The 21182-nt window shown below is 40.3% G+C and overlaps 1 protein-coding gene across 2 annotated transcripts in view; it reads right to left on the reverse strand.

Annotated features, from left to right (window-relative positions):
• The window catches only part of lsamp (limbic system associated membrane protein), a 164431-nt gene that overhangs the window by 67241 nt on the left and 76008 nt on the right, over positions 1–21182 (reverse strand). Inside the window, exon 2 of one of the 2 annotated variants that reach the window (XM_086036399.1) lies at positions 7415–7493. In XM_086036399.1, coding sequence (XP_085892525.1) covers positions 7415–7493 — 79 coding nt within the window. Of the gene's footprint in view, positions 1–7414; positions 7815–21182 lie in introns of those variants that run through there. The other variant, XM_086036398.1, reaches the window with a different exon arrangement.

A 21182-nucleotide genomic window follows, 5' to 3' on the forward strand; every position in this document is an offset into this window, starting at 1 on the left:
CATTTTAGTAAGGGTCAGCGCATAAAAATAACCCATTGCAGCATGTGGCCAGATAGACAGCTTTGATTTATTTATGAACAAATGAAACGCCAGATTTGGTGGAGGCCCGTGCACTCTAGAGGTTTTAGAGTTGATCAATGTAGATCAGAAATGTCTCGGAATGTTGCAGAAAATCAGAACACAAACACCCAAATTGCAGCAAGTTAGACAAAAATCTCTCTTCAACAGAAGCATTTAACCAGGAGACATAACAATGAGAGCCATGCAATTCTGGTTTAGGTTTTCTCATCCAACTCTGTTAATACTCAGTCTATATAATAACAAGATGTTGTAAATACACTCATCACTTACTCCAGGGCTCCAGAATATTTTGTTTTACTAGGAACTAAATGCAAATTTTAGCAGCAAAACGTGCGCAGTGCAACTTGGTCAGCTCTTAATTGCCCCTTTTACGTTATGAGCACTGGATTACAAATGACTTTTGGGGGGATTTATTCAAAAGTGAATGCAAAAACACAGGGTCCTTCAAATTAGCCTTTAGATGAGCCATGCACACGCCACTTACGATAACTTCCACGTCCGCGACAAAGTTAATTTCACAATCGAAGTGTGCCATATTTTCAAAATGTATCTCAATTGAATTTTCACGTCTCATGACTACTCCAGGATCCAGAAATTAGGCCCACCCTCGGTCTTCACGAATCACGCCTATTTGGTGGTTGCACACATATTTCCGGGTTACGCATGGGGGATGTATCACAAGCTTGGACGGGAGAATCGCAGCACCTGGGAAGTGTGCTGGAAGTGCGCTTAAGGAATTGACTTAAGCGCCACAGGGAGAATATGCCCCTATGTGCGCCACCAAGAAAGAGTCCTGATCCAGTGAAGTTGAGGGTGGCTCTAATTTTCGGATTGTGGAGTTTTCATGATGAGAAATTCATAGAGATCCGTTTTTAAATGATGTCACACTTGATTGTGAAACCAATTTATGTCGTGGATTCAGAAGTTGTGGGCGGCTCATCTACAGGCTTCTTTGAAGGAGTGTTTGTTTTTGCATTCATTTTTAATACTGTAAATACAACAAAAGCAATTTAATGAGAATACCATGCTCGAACGGAATGCTTGCAAATTGAGAGTTGACCAGGTTGCCAAGCAACGCACTGTATAACTGGCGCATTAAAAAAAAAAAAAAAAATCTCTAACTCACTGCCCCATTATTACGATGACTATCTTGTTTGTGATTGGTGCTAAAACTCTAAGCCCCATAAGCATGTGGACATGCTCCTGACAGGTGGAGAAAAATGTCTGTGGATTTTTTTTTTTTTTTTTACCATTTAATATGATATAATGTCGACGTTCGGCCGTCATTGTAATGTAGTACTGACACACATAGAGCTATTTGGCAGTCAGTGAGCATATACAGTATAGGACTGGTATGCATCCCAGCCTTGCGCACACATCATCTGGAATCAGCCGAGTCAGCCGGTGACAGTCATCACTCACTATCAGCGGCTGTGAAATGACTCAAAACAGGCGGCCGGACTAAATTGTCTCCTTTTAGGACCCAGAAGACTTGGCCGCGGCCAATGGGAAACAGAAACCTTTGAAGCCTCACCGCGAAAATAGACGATGACATAGACAGAAAAAATGGGCTTCCGATTATGCTTGATCCGTTTATTTCCCCGTCTATCGTTTATCGCCTACAAAATGGCCGTCTGTTACAGGCGGATAGACGGACCGGTCCGTCACATAGGCAGAGTGCCCAGCTCTACATTACCCATACCAATAAAATGGTGGGACTTCTTATTTTAAGATAAATCTACTCATAAACAGTAACACTATCTCAATAAATTATAATACCTAAATAAGAGTGCATGGGAAAATGCTTGTCGCAAGTAAATTGCTCTTAGACAAAAACTGCCCCTGACAAAGAGAGACAAAGAGCACAGCTTTACATTTGTCTCATTTTGTTAGTCATCGTCAGTCAGCGCAATCAGTGAGACCAACAATTATAACAGCTGCATTTCCGGGTGGCAGTCGCACAGGCTGTAAAGTCTGTGGTCAGTTTCTTGACTCGATAAAAAGAAATTGGACTGGCTGGTGGAGAGAGTTGGACCTGGCTACGTCTGCCCATCTGTGCTATTTAGCAGTCTATTTTCTGGTTCATGGAGAATGATGCAATATGTTAAGAACAGATGGCAGCGTTATTTGCTTGTTTTGGGTGGTGGAGAATGTCACCATAGTGACTGAAATGGCAAAATAATGCCTTTAGCCACATATTTTATGTTGTTAATGTAAACATAATTGGTTGTTCCTTGTGTTCAATTCTCTCTATAATTAAATATGACGTGATTTTTGCTCATCTCCGCATGGTAACTAATTACCATAAAAAAAATAATGAAAGAACCTACAGAAAGACTAACGAACGAACCAACATCAATTGAAATAATACAACATATTTTCATGGTTCTCTCCTTGATGCTTTTATATGCCAATATGAGCTCAACTTCTAATGCTTGGCATCTGACATCCAGACCTTCAATAGTCAACCATCAAAGCCACCAGCTAACTCAAAACAAAAAGCAAAAAAAAAAACTTGTGCAAGTACAAAAACAAATCAACATATTGCATTATCAACCCCAAATCCCCTGCCAAATAAATGCTAACTTCACCAAGTCACCACATATCCACAAACAACTGACAGAAAATGCTCCAGAATTCCTTCTTTCCTATCGGTCTTCTTCACTGTTTGATTTTAATTCCATCAGAAACTGAGCAAGACCTTTACTACACTAAACAAGGAATTTCCACCTTATTCATAAATTGAATACTCTACCATATCTCAACCGCAACATTCTCATACTGTTTGGGGTAAATAACCAGACCTCGGATGACCATCAATTTCCTGAGAATGCCTGAACTGAATCAATCTTTTATAATGTTGTATTCGTGTTGTTATTTAAAGATGTCCTTGAAGTGATGGATGAGTATTTGTTTTTAACAATTATATGCATCCAATTTATTATGTTATATTATTTTGTGGATTACCTAGCCCTGTAATACGATGAGGCTGGAGGTTTTCTGTGCATACTCTTCCACTCCACTGCCACTGTCTGTAGGTAGGCAGTGGCTGAGGAATTGCTGAACAGTTGAAATACTCTGTATGCACTAAGCGTCTTTCTCGCTCGCACAACAAAAGACTGAAATTGAGTGGATTTGCTTTTAGGTAAGAGTGATGTTTTAATATTTAGGTGTATCCTAAAAGCATTTCAGATCTAGGTTCCTTTACTGTCTTATTCATAGAAAAAAATATGTTGAAAGCACACTGTGTGTATTTCTTTGAAAATGAACATTCGTATAAAAAAATATGATGAAAGCATGGGATCTTTTGAAAGAGGCCTGCGGAGCCCACTGTAGAGTATTGGACTGTGCACTTGAGAGGATAGCTTTGAGTTGTTTGGTCAGCACAAGGCATAATTCAGATCCAGCAAAGCAAAATCAAAGTGTTTGGAACAGAAGACTCAGAACTATTTGAAAAGACTTCATTAAACTTTGCGGGATTGGCAAATTATCCAGACCAAAACAGATCCCTGCACACTCTCTCCCCTTGTTACCTCTCTGTCCCAAAACAAAATTGGGACAAGAAGATAATGACACCACTGGCAACCACTCAGCACGCACACTGTGGGATGAGCAAAAATGAAATTGATTTGAAAATCCTACGTTGGCCCGGGATGGAATAGACGGGATTATTGTGACGATTGTACTAACACTGTGACCCTCCCCTGTTCTCCTCTCTCTGCAACTCTTGATTGGCGCATGCTCTGTGACAATCACATTTATTTGCGCTTGATCTTTGCCACTACCCCCAATTTCTTATCTCAGTTCACTGCGAACAAACGTAGAATTGACACACAATCCAATACAATCAAAACAAAAAAGGAGAGAGAGAAAGAGAGCGAGAGAAAGAGAGCAAGAGAATTTGGCTACTCGTTCTCTTAACAGCTCAGCATATGAAGACAAAAGTGACCCTCCAACAGTAAAAGCCTTATTTTCATTCGTCAAGTCATCGCTCCAACCATTCTGCCGAATCACAAATGTCGATGAGTGATGCAGGTCTGTGCAGGTGGCGCAGGCACCGGACACATTGCCAAGCATGAATACCTTCCATCCCCACGTCGACAACTTCTCAGATCATCGAGTATTTGCTAAGGCTGGTAACACTGTCACAGAACGCTAATCTGCTGCTCTGTGTAGTCCAGTGGCTAGACTCCAGCTGTTGCAAGGACATAGAGGATCTTTAGCCAGTTGAGCTGCCAAGTCATGGGTATAGAAAAACCGTGTGGGGTCACTACTATGTCACAATCAGGAACAATTTTGGAACGCTAAATTAAAGACTTACTGGGTTGATTCATTTCACACTTGGTGGGTAGGCAGGCAAGCCAGATAGCCAACTATTTGTATGTATGAGCAATATGTCCATTTTCCACCACACCTCCCCTTTGAAACAACAGGCCAAGCTGCAAAAAAGGAGCTGTGAAGAGTAGATTGTTCCCCGGCGACCCGCATCCTGAAACCGCGGGAAGACAACTACTGGTATGTCATGCCCTAGATTGAAAATGCTAAGGTCTGTGCCCATGCTATCAAGGGTCAGCTGTCACTATAAGAAGATTCAAATGATTAGAACGTTAAAGCAGCTTGTGGACAAATAGAAGACCTTCAGTAATCTTTGAAGTCAGACACCAACCCTTCATTCAAATCGTTACATAATCTTCATTAATTGTATTCTATAACCTTCCATAGATGTGTGGAAATGTTAATCAGTGCAAGTTGTGCATAACAACTGCTCTCAAAATGAATCTTCATTTCTACATTAATCTTCAGAGGGTTCAGAGTTGGAGGCAAGGCGTCTGTGGGTGTGGCTCTTACTGCCACTCTACTCTGACCGCTACGTCCCCAAGAAACAAAACATAACATGGTGTGTAAAATAAAATGAAGTAATTACTGCTCCATTTGACAACATATTTATACCACTCGACTATTTGGTCACTTTAGGAGCTATAAAACAGTTTTCTACTCCAGCAATCCTGGAATTTGCGCCGGATAACTTTGGACAAGAAAGTGGTATACTAAGGACTGGTTGCTGGTCAAACGCAGGTAATTGCTAAACTCAATCATCCAATGCACAGGCATCCAATCATACAATTACAAACAAACCTCTGAGGACAACGGGATTGCTGATGTGGATTAGACTAAAGATAGGTTTGACACCCGTAATGAATACATTGTCTTTCATTTTGCACCTCTTCAATTGCTTTATACTGAAGAATCCCCAAGTCACTGTCACAACTTAATGACTTGTTTTCTCTTTTGCTTTGATCGTCTTTATTATCGTTTGTAGTTTTGCATCTGTTTCCTGAATAAATTGCCAGATGGTCTTCATATTTTATCGCTGCTGTCCTTTGTAATGATTTCAATGTCACACCTGTTGCCAATGTTAAAGGAGATGTGTTTTAATAGACAGTTGTGCAATATATTCACAATTGATAACACTTTCTATGGGTCTAAAAATGGCATTTGTCATTTTTGTGGGGACCAAAACAATTTGGACAAGGAGACTAAAGAATTTGCAGCATAAGTAACATCCGCACTATGGTTGAAATCACTCTGTTTTGGGGGGACTTTTCTGTGATTAAAATAAATTGAATTCTTGCAAATGACGATTGCGGGCACCATGATGACTCGAGTCGCACTAAGAGTGACGGAACGAGGCCTTGACAATTTACGCTAGGGGTGTCAAAATTAATCGATTAATCAATAACTAATCGGCTATCAAATTAATCAAACAACTACTTTACTAATCGAGTAATCATTTAGAACCATTGTTTAACTTACGATGCTCTAAAATCCTCTAATTTCAGCCTCTCAACAGTAAAAAAAATCTTGAATTTCTGTAGTGCTTTGTAAAAGCAGACTGATTATCTTTTGTGTTTGTGTGGATGTGTTGGCCATATTGGATGAGACAAAATCCCGTCGAAGGCAACAGCCACTCATATCTGCTGGAGCCAGACAGGAATTGACGTCGGCTTTAATGGTAACTCTATTTAAACGTTATTGGCTGTGAGCGGTGCAATTCAGTGTCCAACGGTGCCCAAGACGTGTGTATTGCCAAGGCACGACAGCGCATATCACACTTAACAAAAGTCTAACGCAGATGTTCTGCGCACCGAAACCAGAATTATGACATCGTTTGAGATGCCAGACATAAACAAATGAACTTTAGTCATACATAACTATATACTATTTATCCCACTCATCTACATCCAAACATCCATCCATCCATTATCCATACCGCTTATTTTCAGAAGGGTGTGCTGGAGCCTATCCCAGCTGTCTTCGGGCAGTAGGCGGGGGACACCCTGAATTGGTTGCCAGCCAATCGCAGGGCACACAGAGACAAAAAAATATACACACACACACACCTAGGGGCAATTTAGAGTGTCCAATCAACTTACCATGCATGTTTTTGGAATATGGGAGGAAACCGGAGTACCCGGAGAAAACCCACGCAGGCACGGGGAGAACATGCAAACTCCACACAGAGAGGCTGGGGCTGGAATCGAACCCACAACCTCTGAACTGTGAGGCGGACGTGCTAACCAGTCGACCACCGTGCCGCCTACATCCAACCAAATATACATATATTGAAAGTATTTTTAAAATATTTCATTTCTTTTAATTTTCGTCCCTTGGGCGGGAGGGCTAGCGCCCTCTATTGGTAAGCAGCAACTGCAGCAAGGGGACGCAATATGCCGAGAGAGAGAGAGAGAGAAAAAACATCATTCATAATCTGCCACAAACACATGGTTCACATCACGTGGTCACTCACATCTGCCCAGCAAAGTTGACAGCTTGCATTGTCTAGGACGTGATTATGTTAGACACGGACTGCTAGGATTTTAGTAATACAGTAATAACAAATGACAACATCTAACAGACTGAATTGGAAGACGAGTTAAAATAATGCAAATACTCTATTATTTATAAAATAAGCCTGGAGTACATAAGCCACGTACATCCATTCAAATGTTGACATACAGTTGCTTGCCATGCCGTTCACGCACCCACAAGAACATCTTAATAATGCCGCGCTTTGCTTTATTGCACGATAAGACGCGCTTGTATGATAAACTAAAGGGCCGCGCGCACCACTTCTCTCACCAAACAATTATCTGATATCAGCGCAAAACTCACATCCAATCGTCACACGTCAAGTCAAGGCTGCAAATTGGGTGGTTCGTTGGTATGAAAAGTTACACATCCAAAACACCTTGCCAACTGCTCACTTCCACTTCCAACCAATCAGCAGCAATAAGGACGGAGCCGCCAAAGTTATAAAACGAGCCTTGTTTACCTTATCAAGGCTGTGTCACCCTGGCGGACCGTGATGTTGTCGGTGGCCCGCTGCATATCCACACTCCGGACGGGGAATCCTGTAGGAATGAGACATAGCAGTCTGAAAAAAGAAGCCTGCAACTGCCTCCAAAACGATTTGCGTCCGACAAGCATTTTTTTTAAAGCTCTGCAGCGCGCGTTTCTGCAGCAATCCAAGAGATAGAAAAACAACAACAACAAGAACAACAACAAAAAAAAACCCAAATTATTCGGACTAGTCGTCAAGAAATCTTAAACTGTCAGGTCCTATACAGTTCAGTAAAGTTCTTGGGGTGAAAACGTGCAGCGTTGTCCGTGCGATAGACCAAATGATGTCCAATGCTTTCGGCGCACTGTGAGCTCTCTCTCTCTCTCTCTCTCTCTCTCTCTCTCTCTCTCTCTCTCTCTCTCTCTCTCTCTCTCTCTCTCTCTCTCTCTCTCTCTCTCTCTCTCTCTCTCTCTCTCTCTCTCCCTCCGTCTCTTTCCCTCTCCCCCTCTCTCTCCCCCCCCCCCCCTCTCCCTCTACCCCCACCCCCCTCTCCCCCTCTTTCTCTGTCTCGCTCTCCTTCGCTCTCTCTGGTTATCCAGTGCCTGGCTGTGATACTCCCAATTGGTTGTCAGGACAACAGCACTTCTCGAAGTCCCTTTTAAGTGGCACATAGAGCAAGAAGTGGACAATGAAGGGACAAGAGTTTTGGAGGGACACATAGCCTTTTTTGTGTTCAGTGTAAAAGTCACTGTAAAGTGAAACGATATATTCGTTTCTAAATGGAGTATACTATCCATGCTTGAAGGTAACTGCTGAGAATGCACAAAGACTGAGGACTATGCAGAAGAAAATTATATGATTCCATTGTTTTTCACCATTTATGTTTTTCCATTTTTCTCCCCGCCCGGCATTACATTGGGACCAGCGACACACTTGGGCCCCTGGCATGACTCACCCCTCCTCAATTTATAAATGAACTTGAGCACTGTTGGGCAACCAGTCGGCAGCCACATTATGCTTATCATGGCCAAAGGTAATTACGATTACCAGGCTTTCGCTGGCTGGGCTAACTCGCTGGCTAGGTCTTATCAGCTTCCATTGTGATGCTTCAAGTTGATGTGATTGTTGAAATATGATCATGGATTATATATATGAGGATTAGATAGATAGATAGATAGATAGATAGATAGATAGATAGATATATAGATAGATAGATAGATAGATAGATAGATAGATAGATAGATAGATAGATAGATAGATAGATAGATAGATAGATAGATAGATAGATAGATAGATAGATAGATAGATAGATATTTAAAGCATCTGAGACCAATCCTGTTCTCACCAGAACAATGATAAAAATAAAATTTAATTGGTGTGGGATATGATGCAACCAGCCTCTAAAAACTTTGAAGTCTTTTTGGTCTCATTAACTGCATGGTGTATTTAAATATTATTTTCTGCTGACTCCCGACCTACTTGTTTCCTTCTCCATTATATTCCACTGGCAAGAGCTTAAATGAGCCGAAGCAGTACAACAAAAAGTGGAATAGAATGCACGAACAAGGTTTTACACTGTGTCCTGTGGCAGAAAGTTCGAGCTGCCAACAATGATGACTGCATATAAGTCATCAACTGAGTTCATTCTCACCTCCTCCATCACCAGCTGGCACTTGGCGGCAAGTCACCCTCCGTGCAGACGAAATAATGTGCTGTAGTCTGCACGTCTGTAGGGCCTTAAGGCGGGCAGTAAAGATCGTGGTATCCCTACATTCCCCTCTAGCAGAAGGGTTAAGTACGCCAAACACAAAACTCACGCTAGTATCCTCTTATGAGATGAAATGAAATGATCAGATAATATTACATGCACGAGAAAAATCATAATATATATTTTTTTAAATATCCTGTTCCTTTTTATTATATAGCAAAATCCTATGTATGAATGGTCAAAAGCTGTGTGTGTGTTAACACCCGTGGCATGGGTCATTTCCACATATGCGAAGGCACAATTAATGCTGAAAGGTCCATAACAGGTTTTGAGGAAACGCGCTGCCATCCAAGCAACACCTTGGAGGGACATTCCCTGCTTATTTCAGCAAGACGATGCTAAGCCACATTGTGCACGTGTGACAACGGCGTGGCTTTGTATTATCAAGGTCCAAGTACTAGAAAAGCCCCGTCAGCAGTCCAGATCTGTCTCAAAATGAAAACATTGACTTATGGGCAACTGAAGTTGTACATCCAGCAACTATCAAGAAATCAAGCAATAATCCCAATTTTGTTAAAGGGAAAGGTGACACAGTGGTAATCATGCCCCTGTCCCAAATTTTTTTGAACGTGTTGCAGGCATCAAATTCAAAATGAGAGAATATCCACCCCCCCCCCCAAAAAAAAGATCAGTTTGAACATTGAATATCTTGTCAATTAGTTAATGTAATCAACTGAACACAGTTTGAAAAGAGAAAAAAATATATATTGCATCACAATGCATGTCAACCTCTAGCTATGGCAGACTTAAGAAGGTCACACACCCAACACATGAAGCAGCCAAATCACTGTAAACTGAAATCTTGACATGTTTTAGGTGGCCTGTGGGCGATTTAATAGTCGAGCAGATGTCCAAATGAACTGTAGTTGTGATGTTGACTTTTTGAAGAGGTGTGAGGTGTTTGTGAATTGAACTAAACTGTTCAGGAGTGCTTTAATTGGCTCTCTGTGTTTGTTCCCCACATCTATGGGAACATACATCCCAGCTGCTTTATCTTCACATCTGTGTTACGTTTGCTTAGATAATCCCACAGTATTTTTTATTTGTATTTTTTTTAGGGGCGGGGTGAGGCTGTGTGTTTCAAATCTTCTAATCTTCATTTTATACTAAAATGTGCACAGTGTATCCAAGCCATGTTGGAAATATATGACACTGTTTTGCATACATAAAACGTTATAGAAGCGATGCATGCAAGAAAAAATGCTGAGTTTTAGAACGGTGTGATCACACAGCATCTTCAAATTGACAACATTTGACCTCATCTTCCTGCACATAACGTTTTTCTCATCAGCTTTAAAAGACTGCGCACAGCCTCTATTCACACAAAAATCTCCTCAATCTTCATGGAAAAGAATTGCTTTGTGCTGGACTCTAAGGGTCATCTCTCCTCTTGCCACACACTTCTATCCAAGAGTTAAGGCACACAGAGACTTTTCAGCAGAGGATTGCTTTAGCTAGACTAATAATATGTTCAAGGTGAAACCTTTGGGGGTAACAAGTACACTTCCAAGAAGAGTGTAGTCATAATTCCCACTCTGTACTTTTAACCGCAAGAAATGTGTGTTTGTGAAACCAAAACAAACAAACAATAGTCATATTCACATCACACACGAAAAACATCCCTTGACCAAAACAGAAAACAGTTTCTCGCTCTCTCTCTCTCTCTCTCTCTCTCTGTATAGCGATAACGATGATAAGTATGGGCTGAGGACATGAAGATTTGAGCACAAACGTACTAGAGTATTGTTTTCTTTTTTCGCTAACGTCTTCGGAGAGAATTTATCGTAATTTCTTGGGGGGATTAGACACGCTTATATAAATTGTGTATATTGTCACACACAACATTGGAGTTTAGTATGAAATTGTATAAAAATGTAAAGCACAATGCTTGTGTTCCTATTCCAAACTGAATTACTTTCCAGGACCAGAGGCCACACTACACATGTGCATATTGTGGCTGTTGTTTGAAAAACACGTATGGCCATTTATTGCATTTTTCGTATTTTTACGTGAATGGGGTTTTCGCGTTACAGACATCGCATTAATGTGAACATTTTAAAAATTGCAAGCGTTTTTCACAGGTCAGGATGATGTGTGAACTGTCGCTAAGCATTCATAAAGTGAGTACTGCCATAACAAACCAAATATAGCAGAAAACAGTCTGAAATCGAGACAAAATGGAAATAGAAGAACACTTGAGATAATCTTTAGTTCAATTCATTTAGACTTCAGGGGCAAAGGTTTTGTATCCAATTAAATATTGATGGTTAGATACTTTCTGGAACTATTTTCTGTCCAATAGGAAATCATCTTTTAAAATCAGAAAGTGTTGACTCGCATCCAATAACAGAATGTGTTCCAGATTCCATTGTACCATGAACATATGTCAGGTTTTACAAAGTTTAGTGACTTACTTTTCATTGAATATTCTGGTTAAGCCCTGCGGAAACATACTTGCGTATGATGTTATGATCTTGATTCCACCAGGCTTGCTTTCCAGGTGTGTAACTCACCAAAAAATCTTTTTCCTTTTCTTTTTAATTTCATGCTCATACAAATCATCTCTCGCGTCGGTTCCATTGTCTATTGAGTTCCATCAATTCAAATTAAAACAAACAAACTCATAAAAATATATTATTTGCTCAATGAAGTAACTGCATGCATATATTAAGGGGGGGCATGCATGGTTTATCATCCATGAAATTGCATATAATGGAAATTTGGCAATGGCTGATGCGCTGATTATTACCCACGGCAGCAGCAGATTTGGAAGCAAAAGACTACGAAGGATTTGTGTGTGTAGCGTGTGTTTAGTGTGTGTGTTTAGGGCTTGAACATGGTGATTTTGTGAGGGCTGGGGAGTTTGTTGGATGGCAGGAATTTGAACATGGTGTGTCTGGCACGCTTTTATAAACACGCTATACTCCTAATTACATCTTGAGGGAGGCTGATAGGAAGGACGGCGACTAGCTTGTTTACAAGCCAATCTCCGTTGACTGAAAATGAGTCTTCTTTCTTTTGACCAACGACTTGAAAAATACAACTCCGATCAATGTTTCCATTTAGACATAAATATTTAACAGCCAGGCAAATAACGAGACCACCAAAAAGATTGATTATTTGAACCAAGAAAGGTACCTCATCCCATCTTTCACAAATCATAACTGTGCTCGAAGTTTAATCTCCCTCTACTTCCTTTTAGCTGAAGTGGCACATCTATATAGCGACTCCATGGCGACCCAGTCAATGCCTCCCTCGCATCCAAGCAGCCAATTCCGTGGCTCAGCCTCATTTATTTATGACTTCCCCCAAGCTCCCTGTCTCTACTCTGTTTTTTTCAAACTGCGCACCACCTTTGCCACACTCTCTCTCGCTTTTCAATGATCAGCTATTTCTCAGCTTTTTAAGAGTTTCTGCTCTGAAAGACAGCATCAAGTTAAGCCACAGTCCCATTTGGCACTATTATTTCATGACCAGGCGGTTTGGGAGGATGTTTTTTTTTTTTCTCGGTGATGCGGAGAGCCTCACAGAGGTGAAACAGATTGGCTTGGGAATTTTGGTTAGGCCGGAGGTTATGTATGCATTCTATATATTATGAAAACAGGTCCTCAAAGTCAAAACCATTGTTTTCCCTCTCAGACAGACCTTATGCGAACACGAATGAACAGAAAAAAATATGTTTACATTATGTGAAGGTTCCAGTCTGTATCAATGTGCCGTCACTTAGTTAACAACTCTGAGGATATCTTGTTTGAACCACATTCCAAGGGTGGGCAAAGTATGGCCAGCAGGCACCATGCATATACATTATCAAGAGTCATGTAATTTTATTTTATTTTATATATCTTTTCATTTTTGCATTTATTTAGCCTTTTCCTTATATTTGGTTGGTTAAAGTTTAGTTATTTTATTTTGAATTGTCCTTATTCAATAATTGGTTAATTTGTTTCTGGTAAATAATAAGATAAACATAATATAAAATCTATCAAATCAAAAATCTTGGCCCACCTGTCCGTTTTAAAAATCAAATGTGGCCTGTACTAAAGTTTGCCCACCCCTGGTTAAACCCAACTGATGTTGAATAATTCAAATGTGTTTTTAATGAAGGTTTTATCCAGAGACACCCATCCATCCATCCATTATCTGTACCGCTTCTCCTCACAAGGGTCGCGGGGCGTGCTGGAGCCTATCCCAGCTGTCTTTGGGCAGTAGGCGGGGGACACCCTGAACTGGTTGCCAGCCAATCGCAGGGCACACAGAGACAAACATCCGCACTCACAATCACACCTAGGGGCAATTTAGAGTATCCAATCAACTTACCATGCATGTTTTTTGGAATGTGGGAGGAAACCGGAGTGCCCGGAGAAAACCCACGCAGGCACGGGGAGAACATGCAAACTCCACACAGGGAGGCCGGAGCCGGGATCGAACAGAGACACCCTATTTCTATTATTCTAATATATTACAGAAAAAGCAAAACATAAATTGTCAAACTGTCTAAATTTTTGACTGCCATATAATTTGATCTGCACTGAAAATGATACTTCATTTACTCTTTTGGCTGTGATAGAGCCTCCTTTGCTGGGTTAGTCATGCACAGACTGTTGTGTAGCAAGTGACTGCAAGCATCAATCATTTTTTTGGACTCATTAGAAAACTTTGGCCTGCGCATATGGCAGCGTGTTCATGGTCACTGCCTCCCAGAGGACAAGATTTGGCTCTAAGTTGTTTCACAGATGTTCAGCACTGGTCTTGCCGACTGTATTACAACACTGTGTGTACATGCCCGTGGGGCAGCACAAGCCTGGCGGAGACAGGCACAGACGAGACACTAAAACGGATTCGCCGAAAACATAAATTAGAAAAAAAAACCAAAACATTTTTGTAAACAGTTACAAGAATGATAACTATCACCTTTTTTTGTTATCGAAAAAAAGAATAAAGTGAAAAGCAAAAATCCCCTTCATTTTGGTCTTTGTCTATTAATCCAATACATCAACTTTTATGGTTAATATCAAACGCATTCATTGCGGCTCTGCCGGTTTTGGCAATACGGCCATACGGCACACCGAGGTTCGAACGGTCGTTTGGGAATTGTAATTGACTTATTGTGCGTTGCCTCCAAGTGAAGTCATTGTTAAGTACAATTGCATTGGGAGACGTGCTGAGTTTGCCATTTTGTAAGACGTGTTAGATACTGCTCCTCCTTTGTCACTCAGCTCGGTCAAAGTGAGGTAACGTGTACTCTCCTTTACTGGTTCAAGTATAAACACTTAGGGATATCAGTTGCAGCTACAATACACAATGAGCAAGTCATCTATTGAGTCAATCGTATGATCCCCCTACACTGAGCTATTTCATTTCCATGTTAGCTACACCTCTAACTAGTATAAATGTCATTTTCAAAGGCTAAACACATTCTATGTATTGTATGAATAATCATTGGAATAGGACACGAAATTACAGTACCTTTGAGTCAGATGTTCCAACACTTGGGTGTGAAAAATGGGTGTATTCAAACAAAAGGTGCTAAGTTGTGTACCAAATCTAGACGTAAAGCCATTGATGGTATAGAACGTCTACATTAGGAGACCATAGAAGTCAGAACCTAAACAGAAACATGAGATATGTGAATTGTTGTGGCCACTGCAATAAATGTCACACATTTCCACCATGACTGAAATGATTTTGGGAGTGACACCCACAAGACATCTGGAGGTTGTAAACATGAGATAACAGATGCCATATTTTTAAATGTGCATAGAAGACATTTCTTGTGCAACTGCGATTGCGAGGGAAAACAAATCCTTAGCCTTTTCCTGGACTGGACCTCACATGTGGCTTTTCCACTTTGGTAAGATGGCCAACAATTATGACTCAAACAAAGACAGAGGCAGTTTTTTTTCATAGACTGCACTTTGCGCGAGGCATGAAAAAGAGGGTGCAGTATTTTGACTATATACAGCATCTGTATTCTTTGTGTGTGTGTGTGCGTGCGCACACATGCACCTAAACAAAAGCAAAGAGGTGTAGGGTGAAGGAGAATAGGAATTCTCAGGAGAAGATAAAACAAAAGCAGGGACAAGAAAAGCAAGTGAACACAAAAGGAACAATTGCTTGGAGCGCTTTCCTCCCGACACCAAATAAGAGGTGCAATGAGAAGGAAACGAAAGGAGGAGACAAAAACCTGAACTCCAGGCCCTTTATTGGACAGTGACTAACACACATGCATACAGCTAATTTTTTTTCGCATGGGTTCTGGCTGTGTTTTGCATATCTTGACATTTCCACATCTTTGCCACTGAATGATTTAGATGAGAGCTGGCTTTGAGGCAAAGACTGTGATTAGGATATTCCTCGAGGGAAAGCTTTTTATCCTAAGTGCCAGGCCTTGTGTAAAACATCTCCCTCACAAAACCATTGTAATTTACCTTCTGTCATTTCTTGTTTCTATACTGACTTGAAGAGAAGTTTTTGTCTTTTCTGTATGAAATCCTTTATTAAGGTCCAAATGAGTCATTTGACAAGAAAATAGAGTCCCTTCTAGTCTCTGTTCTGGAAATAAGTACAGTAAACGTATTCAAAGTTGTTTTGAGTGTTATGCTATCCTGTATTATTATTATTATTACGATTATTATTTTTTTACCTGGAATTCTCATCACATACATGCACCCAGGTACCATTTTAATATTGTATGAGCGCTGAGACAAGATGCCTCTTGAAAAACATTTGTTCCACTTGATTTTTCAAACCACTGGAACAAGCAATTTGGCTGGATTTTGCCATGAGTGCAGCATTGTTTTTTTCCTGAAATATCCCGAGGCAATAAAACATTTGATAATTGCTTTGGCCATGTGTATCATTTCTGTGGTATTGAATGGTGTCCAACACACCATTTGGGGATAGAGAAATGATGCCTTATGTGCTACCCAGGTTTGTCTGGGATTATGCTTAGATGCCGGCTTCTCTGATCTAATAACAGAAGAGCTCGGTCTTGTGACTGCACAGCCCGGACTGGCCATGTACTTACATAGATCAATGCCGGGAGGCACGGACGGTTAGTGTGCTTAAGAATCCGTGTCCTTTCCTTGTCCATCCATTATTGATGCGTCCTGATCTTTCAGCAGGCGAGGGAGTATGGAAACTATTATAAAAGCATTAAAATCATGTAATTAATGTATAAACGAACCAAGACATTGTTCGTTGCAGAATAGAAACAATTTCATTTTTCTCTTTTTTCACGCTTTCACCATTAAAATATCTAATAAAGAAATAGTGGAAATGATTTGGTCTTCTGCCAGCAACTCCTTCAAAAAAACTTTCACATTCAAGATAAGACTTCACAGAGACTGCAGTTGGTCCAAGTTAATGTGAAAATCCAGGATATACTTGAACGAGGCAAGTGGATAATTGACTCTTGTGGACTGGCGATAACATTTAATCCCCACCACAACCTCAGAAAAAAAGAGAGCTCCTCTTCAAATTAAAGGAATAAACTATTTGGCAGCAGCTCCAGTCTTATCCAACCCTTAATGCCGCAAATATCTTAATGTTGGTGTGTGCCAGCACAGTATAATACACTTGTTCTAAGACGTCCTTACAAAATGCGCACGTTTGTGTTCGGGATGTGCAAGAACACTCGGCACATGTTCATTAACTCTGCCGGTGTCTTCGCATTAAAGATGAATTATAAAATAACGTTGTAATAAGGCTGATAAAAACTGTTGATTAAATATGAATGTTTTCCTGGTTTTGGTGTCACGACTCACTTTCCGTTAGGGAACGTCTACGACGCGACTAAACTCTTAAAAAGACAACAGTTTTGTAGTTCAAAATTCATTTTTACTTCGAGAAAGTAACAATTGGACTTTTTTAATAAAAGAAAAAATAAGAAAAAAAAAAAGCATATGATATTCTATAGTAAGTATAAGACATATCGTGGATGTATGAAGTGTGGAGCTGAGATACACGTCTATGGCGTCGCCAACATTTTTCAAAGTGAGAGCTGCTTCTTGAGGACTGACCAATGCCAAGGGCAACAAGTTTCATACACACTTCCGAAAAATCAAATTTGCTAACATTAACTTGAATTATATGACAATAATTCATTATATCAATGTATTGGAAGACACTGATGCAATCTCTATCGTGTTAATCAAAAGTGGCACTGTATTTTGCTTGACTTCAGCTAGACAGCCCCCACCGGCACACGAATAGAAGTGATCTTCAGCCTTAAAGATCATAGTTGAGCCAAACACATCGGAGGAGAAGAAGGGTAAAATTGATGCAATCAATTTTATCCAATGTGGAAATCAATTTCCACAGCTGTGGCATTTACTGCATTTCATTCAATAATGTTTGAAGGCATACTGGTGGGACACTCACCCTTTTAGGAAATCAATAAGGGCAGGTTCAGGGCGGTCTTTAAAAAAAGAAGAAGTGTGAGTGATGGCTAAGATACAGTTGATTGATACATGGCTGAGAGTCGGTCGCCATATATGATGGATGGAAAAGATGTGAAAAGCAAATTGTAAGAGAACTATCGGGGGGGGGGGGGGAAGCAGAACTGATGGGAAGCAGATGATGAATGAATTCAAATTTTCCCTGAACAAGTCATCATTGGAGATTTAAGATTTTCTACTGTCACCTTCCCATGCTAATGGAAAAGCAGCAGCCATGCGCAGAGTCACAGATAAATATATCACACTTACAAGAGGAGGGAAGAGGAAGATGGGTGAGTACAGAAAGGTAGGGTTTCTGTACTACAGTACAAGAAACATGACAACATCTTACATGCTGTATGCCTGAATTCATATCATTCGTTTTTTTTCACACACCACTAAAAATACATCCATCCATCTTCGGTACCACGTATCCTCACTAGTGTTGCGGGTGTGCTGGAGCATAGCCCGGCTAACATATTTCCACCTACGAACAATCTAAAGTCTTGAATTAAGCTACCAAGCATCTTTTTGGAATTTGGGAAGAAACCGGAGAACCTGGAAAAACATGCAAACTCCATTTAGAAAGGCCAGAGCCTAAATTTGTAGTCAGAGCCTATTAAATGCATAATAGTTAAATGCATAATTAAATAATTATTTAAGTCCTGTGTTTGATCTGATAATTTTAAGCAGTGTTACTTTTCAACTGTACATTGTGTTCAAGGGGCAGAGAACATTATAAAATATACATACTTTTTAAAACCTAAAACAATTTTTGATGAACACTTGGCTCTGCTAAGCTACTGTATTTTACTTATTTTTGAGGTGGTAATAGGTGTAAAAGAAGTTCACTGCAGTAGGGTGTTGTAAGGATTTTAGATATCCAGTTTGAGATAGTAAGACATCAGTAGAACTGTGGCACTGATTCTTGTGTAGGGTGCACACTCTAAGTAAGGAATTTAAATTATATATATGGTTAATTTAATAGTCATTGTCTGGAACGTTTATGGCTTGAGAGAAGAATCGCTACTGGGACCGTCTTACGAGGGTACGTAAACCGTGGGCTGCGGTTCCCTTCCAGCCTATAAAAGAGTGCTGGGCCGTAAAGGAGCTAGGTCAAGGAGATAAATACCAAATTACTCTAGCAGTGCATTGCAGATAACAGATTTGCAGGCTAATTTGGTCATCATTACACAATGTTGGACATTGGTCATTCCAATAGCTTTTGGTTGTAACGTGCTGTTGGTAAATAAATGTTGGCCAAGGATCATAGTTTAACCTGAATCGCGATTCCACGTATTCCAATGCTGTTTTTAAAATATTGATTATGATTGATAGCTTTTTTTTTTTTTTTTAAATGACCCTTTTCACAGCACAATACAACAAACTGTGAAAAGGATAGTTAGCGAAATGGTTTAATACTGTTGAAAACTAATGTGATATCCAAGAAACTTGACTTTCCAAGGAAGAATACATCACATTTTTGTTAGCTTCTCTATAAATTAATAAATAAAATTCACTTCAACCATTTGAGTCATGATTATAATAAAACCAATGGTACTGCGTGGAAATGAATTTTGGTAACGATTGGTCACCATTTCAAACACTAGGTGACTAACAAGCTCTGTATTAAAAGTAGGCGTGCCAATCTGTCTTTAGTCATCACAAAAAAAAACCCCACTTAAATCACTACAGATTATTTGTGTGTGTGTGGGGGGGGGGTTATTTTAGTGCTGACATCATTCTTACATACCTATTATAGAAGTACCAATGTTAGCCCATCCAAGTGTCCCTTATATGACAGACACATCCGCAAAAGAAGCATTAATCCTTGTTAATGACATGGCAAGTGCTTTAAGCCACTCTATTAGTTATGAGGGCACCCAAATAAAGACACTTAATACTTTAATGCCTCACCCACTCCAGTTCATTAAAACGATAAAAATTCCAGGTTTGCTGTGTCCCTCATCACAGCTGGTGATATCAACATCTTAGAACATTGTACACAGTCAAACAAAAATAATACACTATCTACACAGACACTGTTCATTCACAAGGCAGTGGTGCGAGGCACACAGGACATTCGGGCAATTTCCGACTTTGGCCCGCAGTCAGCTGGAACCCAGAACAGGATAAGAGGTATAGAAATGGATGGATGGAGAAATACACAAAAAAGGACACTTTGTGATGAAGCTGCTGAATAGAACGGGCAACCATGTGTTTCATGGGTTCTTGTAGATTAGAATGACTTTCTGATGAGGAAGGAGGTACACTACGTGAGCACTTGTTTTACTCAAAATCATTTGATGGACATAAAGTTATTACAAGAATACTAATTGCGTCAGTATTAAAATAGTTAAGGGGAACAGAATAATTCTGAACATTATTTTCAGTTCTTGAAACATCAATCAGAGATCGGCGTAATTCTGCTATGGCATGTGGCATATCTCCGCGAGTTAGACCCAATGTTGGTCATTTCGCAGCAGAATCTGTGATATGGAGGGCTGCGCCGCTGTGGGAGTGGTCCCAGGTGACTTCAATCATGGCCAATAAAAGCGGTTCCTTTCATTCCCACATACTGTATAATCTGCTTCCTTTTTTACTCGAAAGCCACCATTTTCTTGCACTAATTTGGTCCTGGCTTCTCGCCAGACTAGCGTAACTGTACTGTAATCACTCGTGAATTCTAAATGCATCATGTGCGAGTTGGTCGACGTGTTACACCAGGAGTACCCGACAAGTTGACCGCAGACGACTGGTTGACCGTGGACCGCTAACAAGTCGACTTCTTTTGGGTGTTGTGTGCATATTATTATTATTGGTATTATTATTATTGTATACTGTATTTTATGTTAATGTAGACTACAGTTTGCGCAACCTATCAGTGTCGTGTCCACCAAAAATTGAATAATTTTTAAATAGAAAAAGGTAGGTCACTTTGGTATGTTAGTAAAACCTCACAGAGCTGAGCTGGGGCGCCGGTCCAGAATTTTAGCTCATTGGTCAGCCACAAGAGTAAAACTTGGTTTATGCTTGATGCATATATACGTTCCGCGCGGAAATGAGAAGTACGGAATGTGGCCTTGGAACTTTTCTAATACTTTTATAACTTACAACTTTGATATACTCTGTGCTGCTCTCACCCGACAAAAAATGGTCGCTCGCGGGTGGTTGGCTGCTTGAAAAGTACAGTAGATCTTGGGTCAAAAATGTTGGGTACCCTCGTGTTACACTAACTGCACATCTCGTAATTATTTCAAATGAGATGAATCGTTTACATTAATGTTGATGGTTAGCTAAGCAGCTGGCTGCAATTTTAACACGTTGTAAGTGGCACCACTGTTTCAGTAGTAGTACTTTAGTAGATCACACATCCGACTCACAGTTTGTAGGTTCGGGGCTCGAATCTTGGCTCTAGCCTTTTTGTGTGGACTTTGCATGTTCACCCTGTGCTTCTGTGACTTTCCTCTAGGTGCTCTGCAAACCTCCCACATTCATGGTGTTAGGCTCACTTGTACACTAATCCTAATGAGGACAAGCAGTTTATAAA

The sequence above is a fragment of the Filicampus tigris genome, chromosome 7 (assembly GCF_054856515.1).
Source record: "Filicampus tigris isolate MCC_2025a chromosome 7, RoL_Ftig_1.0, whole genome shotgun sequence".
Classification (NCBI taxonomy): Eukaryota; Metazoa; Chordata; class Actinopteri; order Syngnathiformes; family Syngnathidae; genus Filicampus; species Filicampus tigris.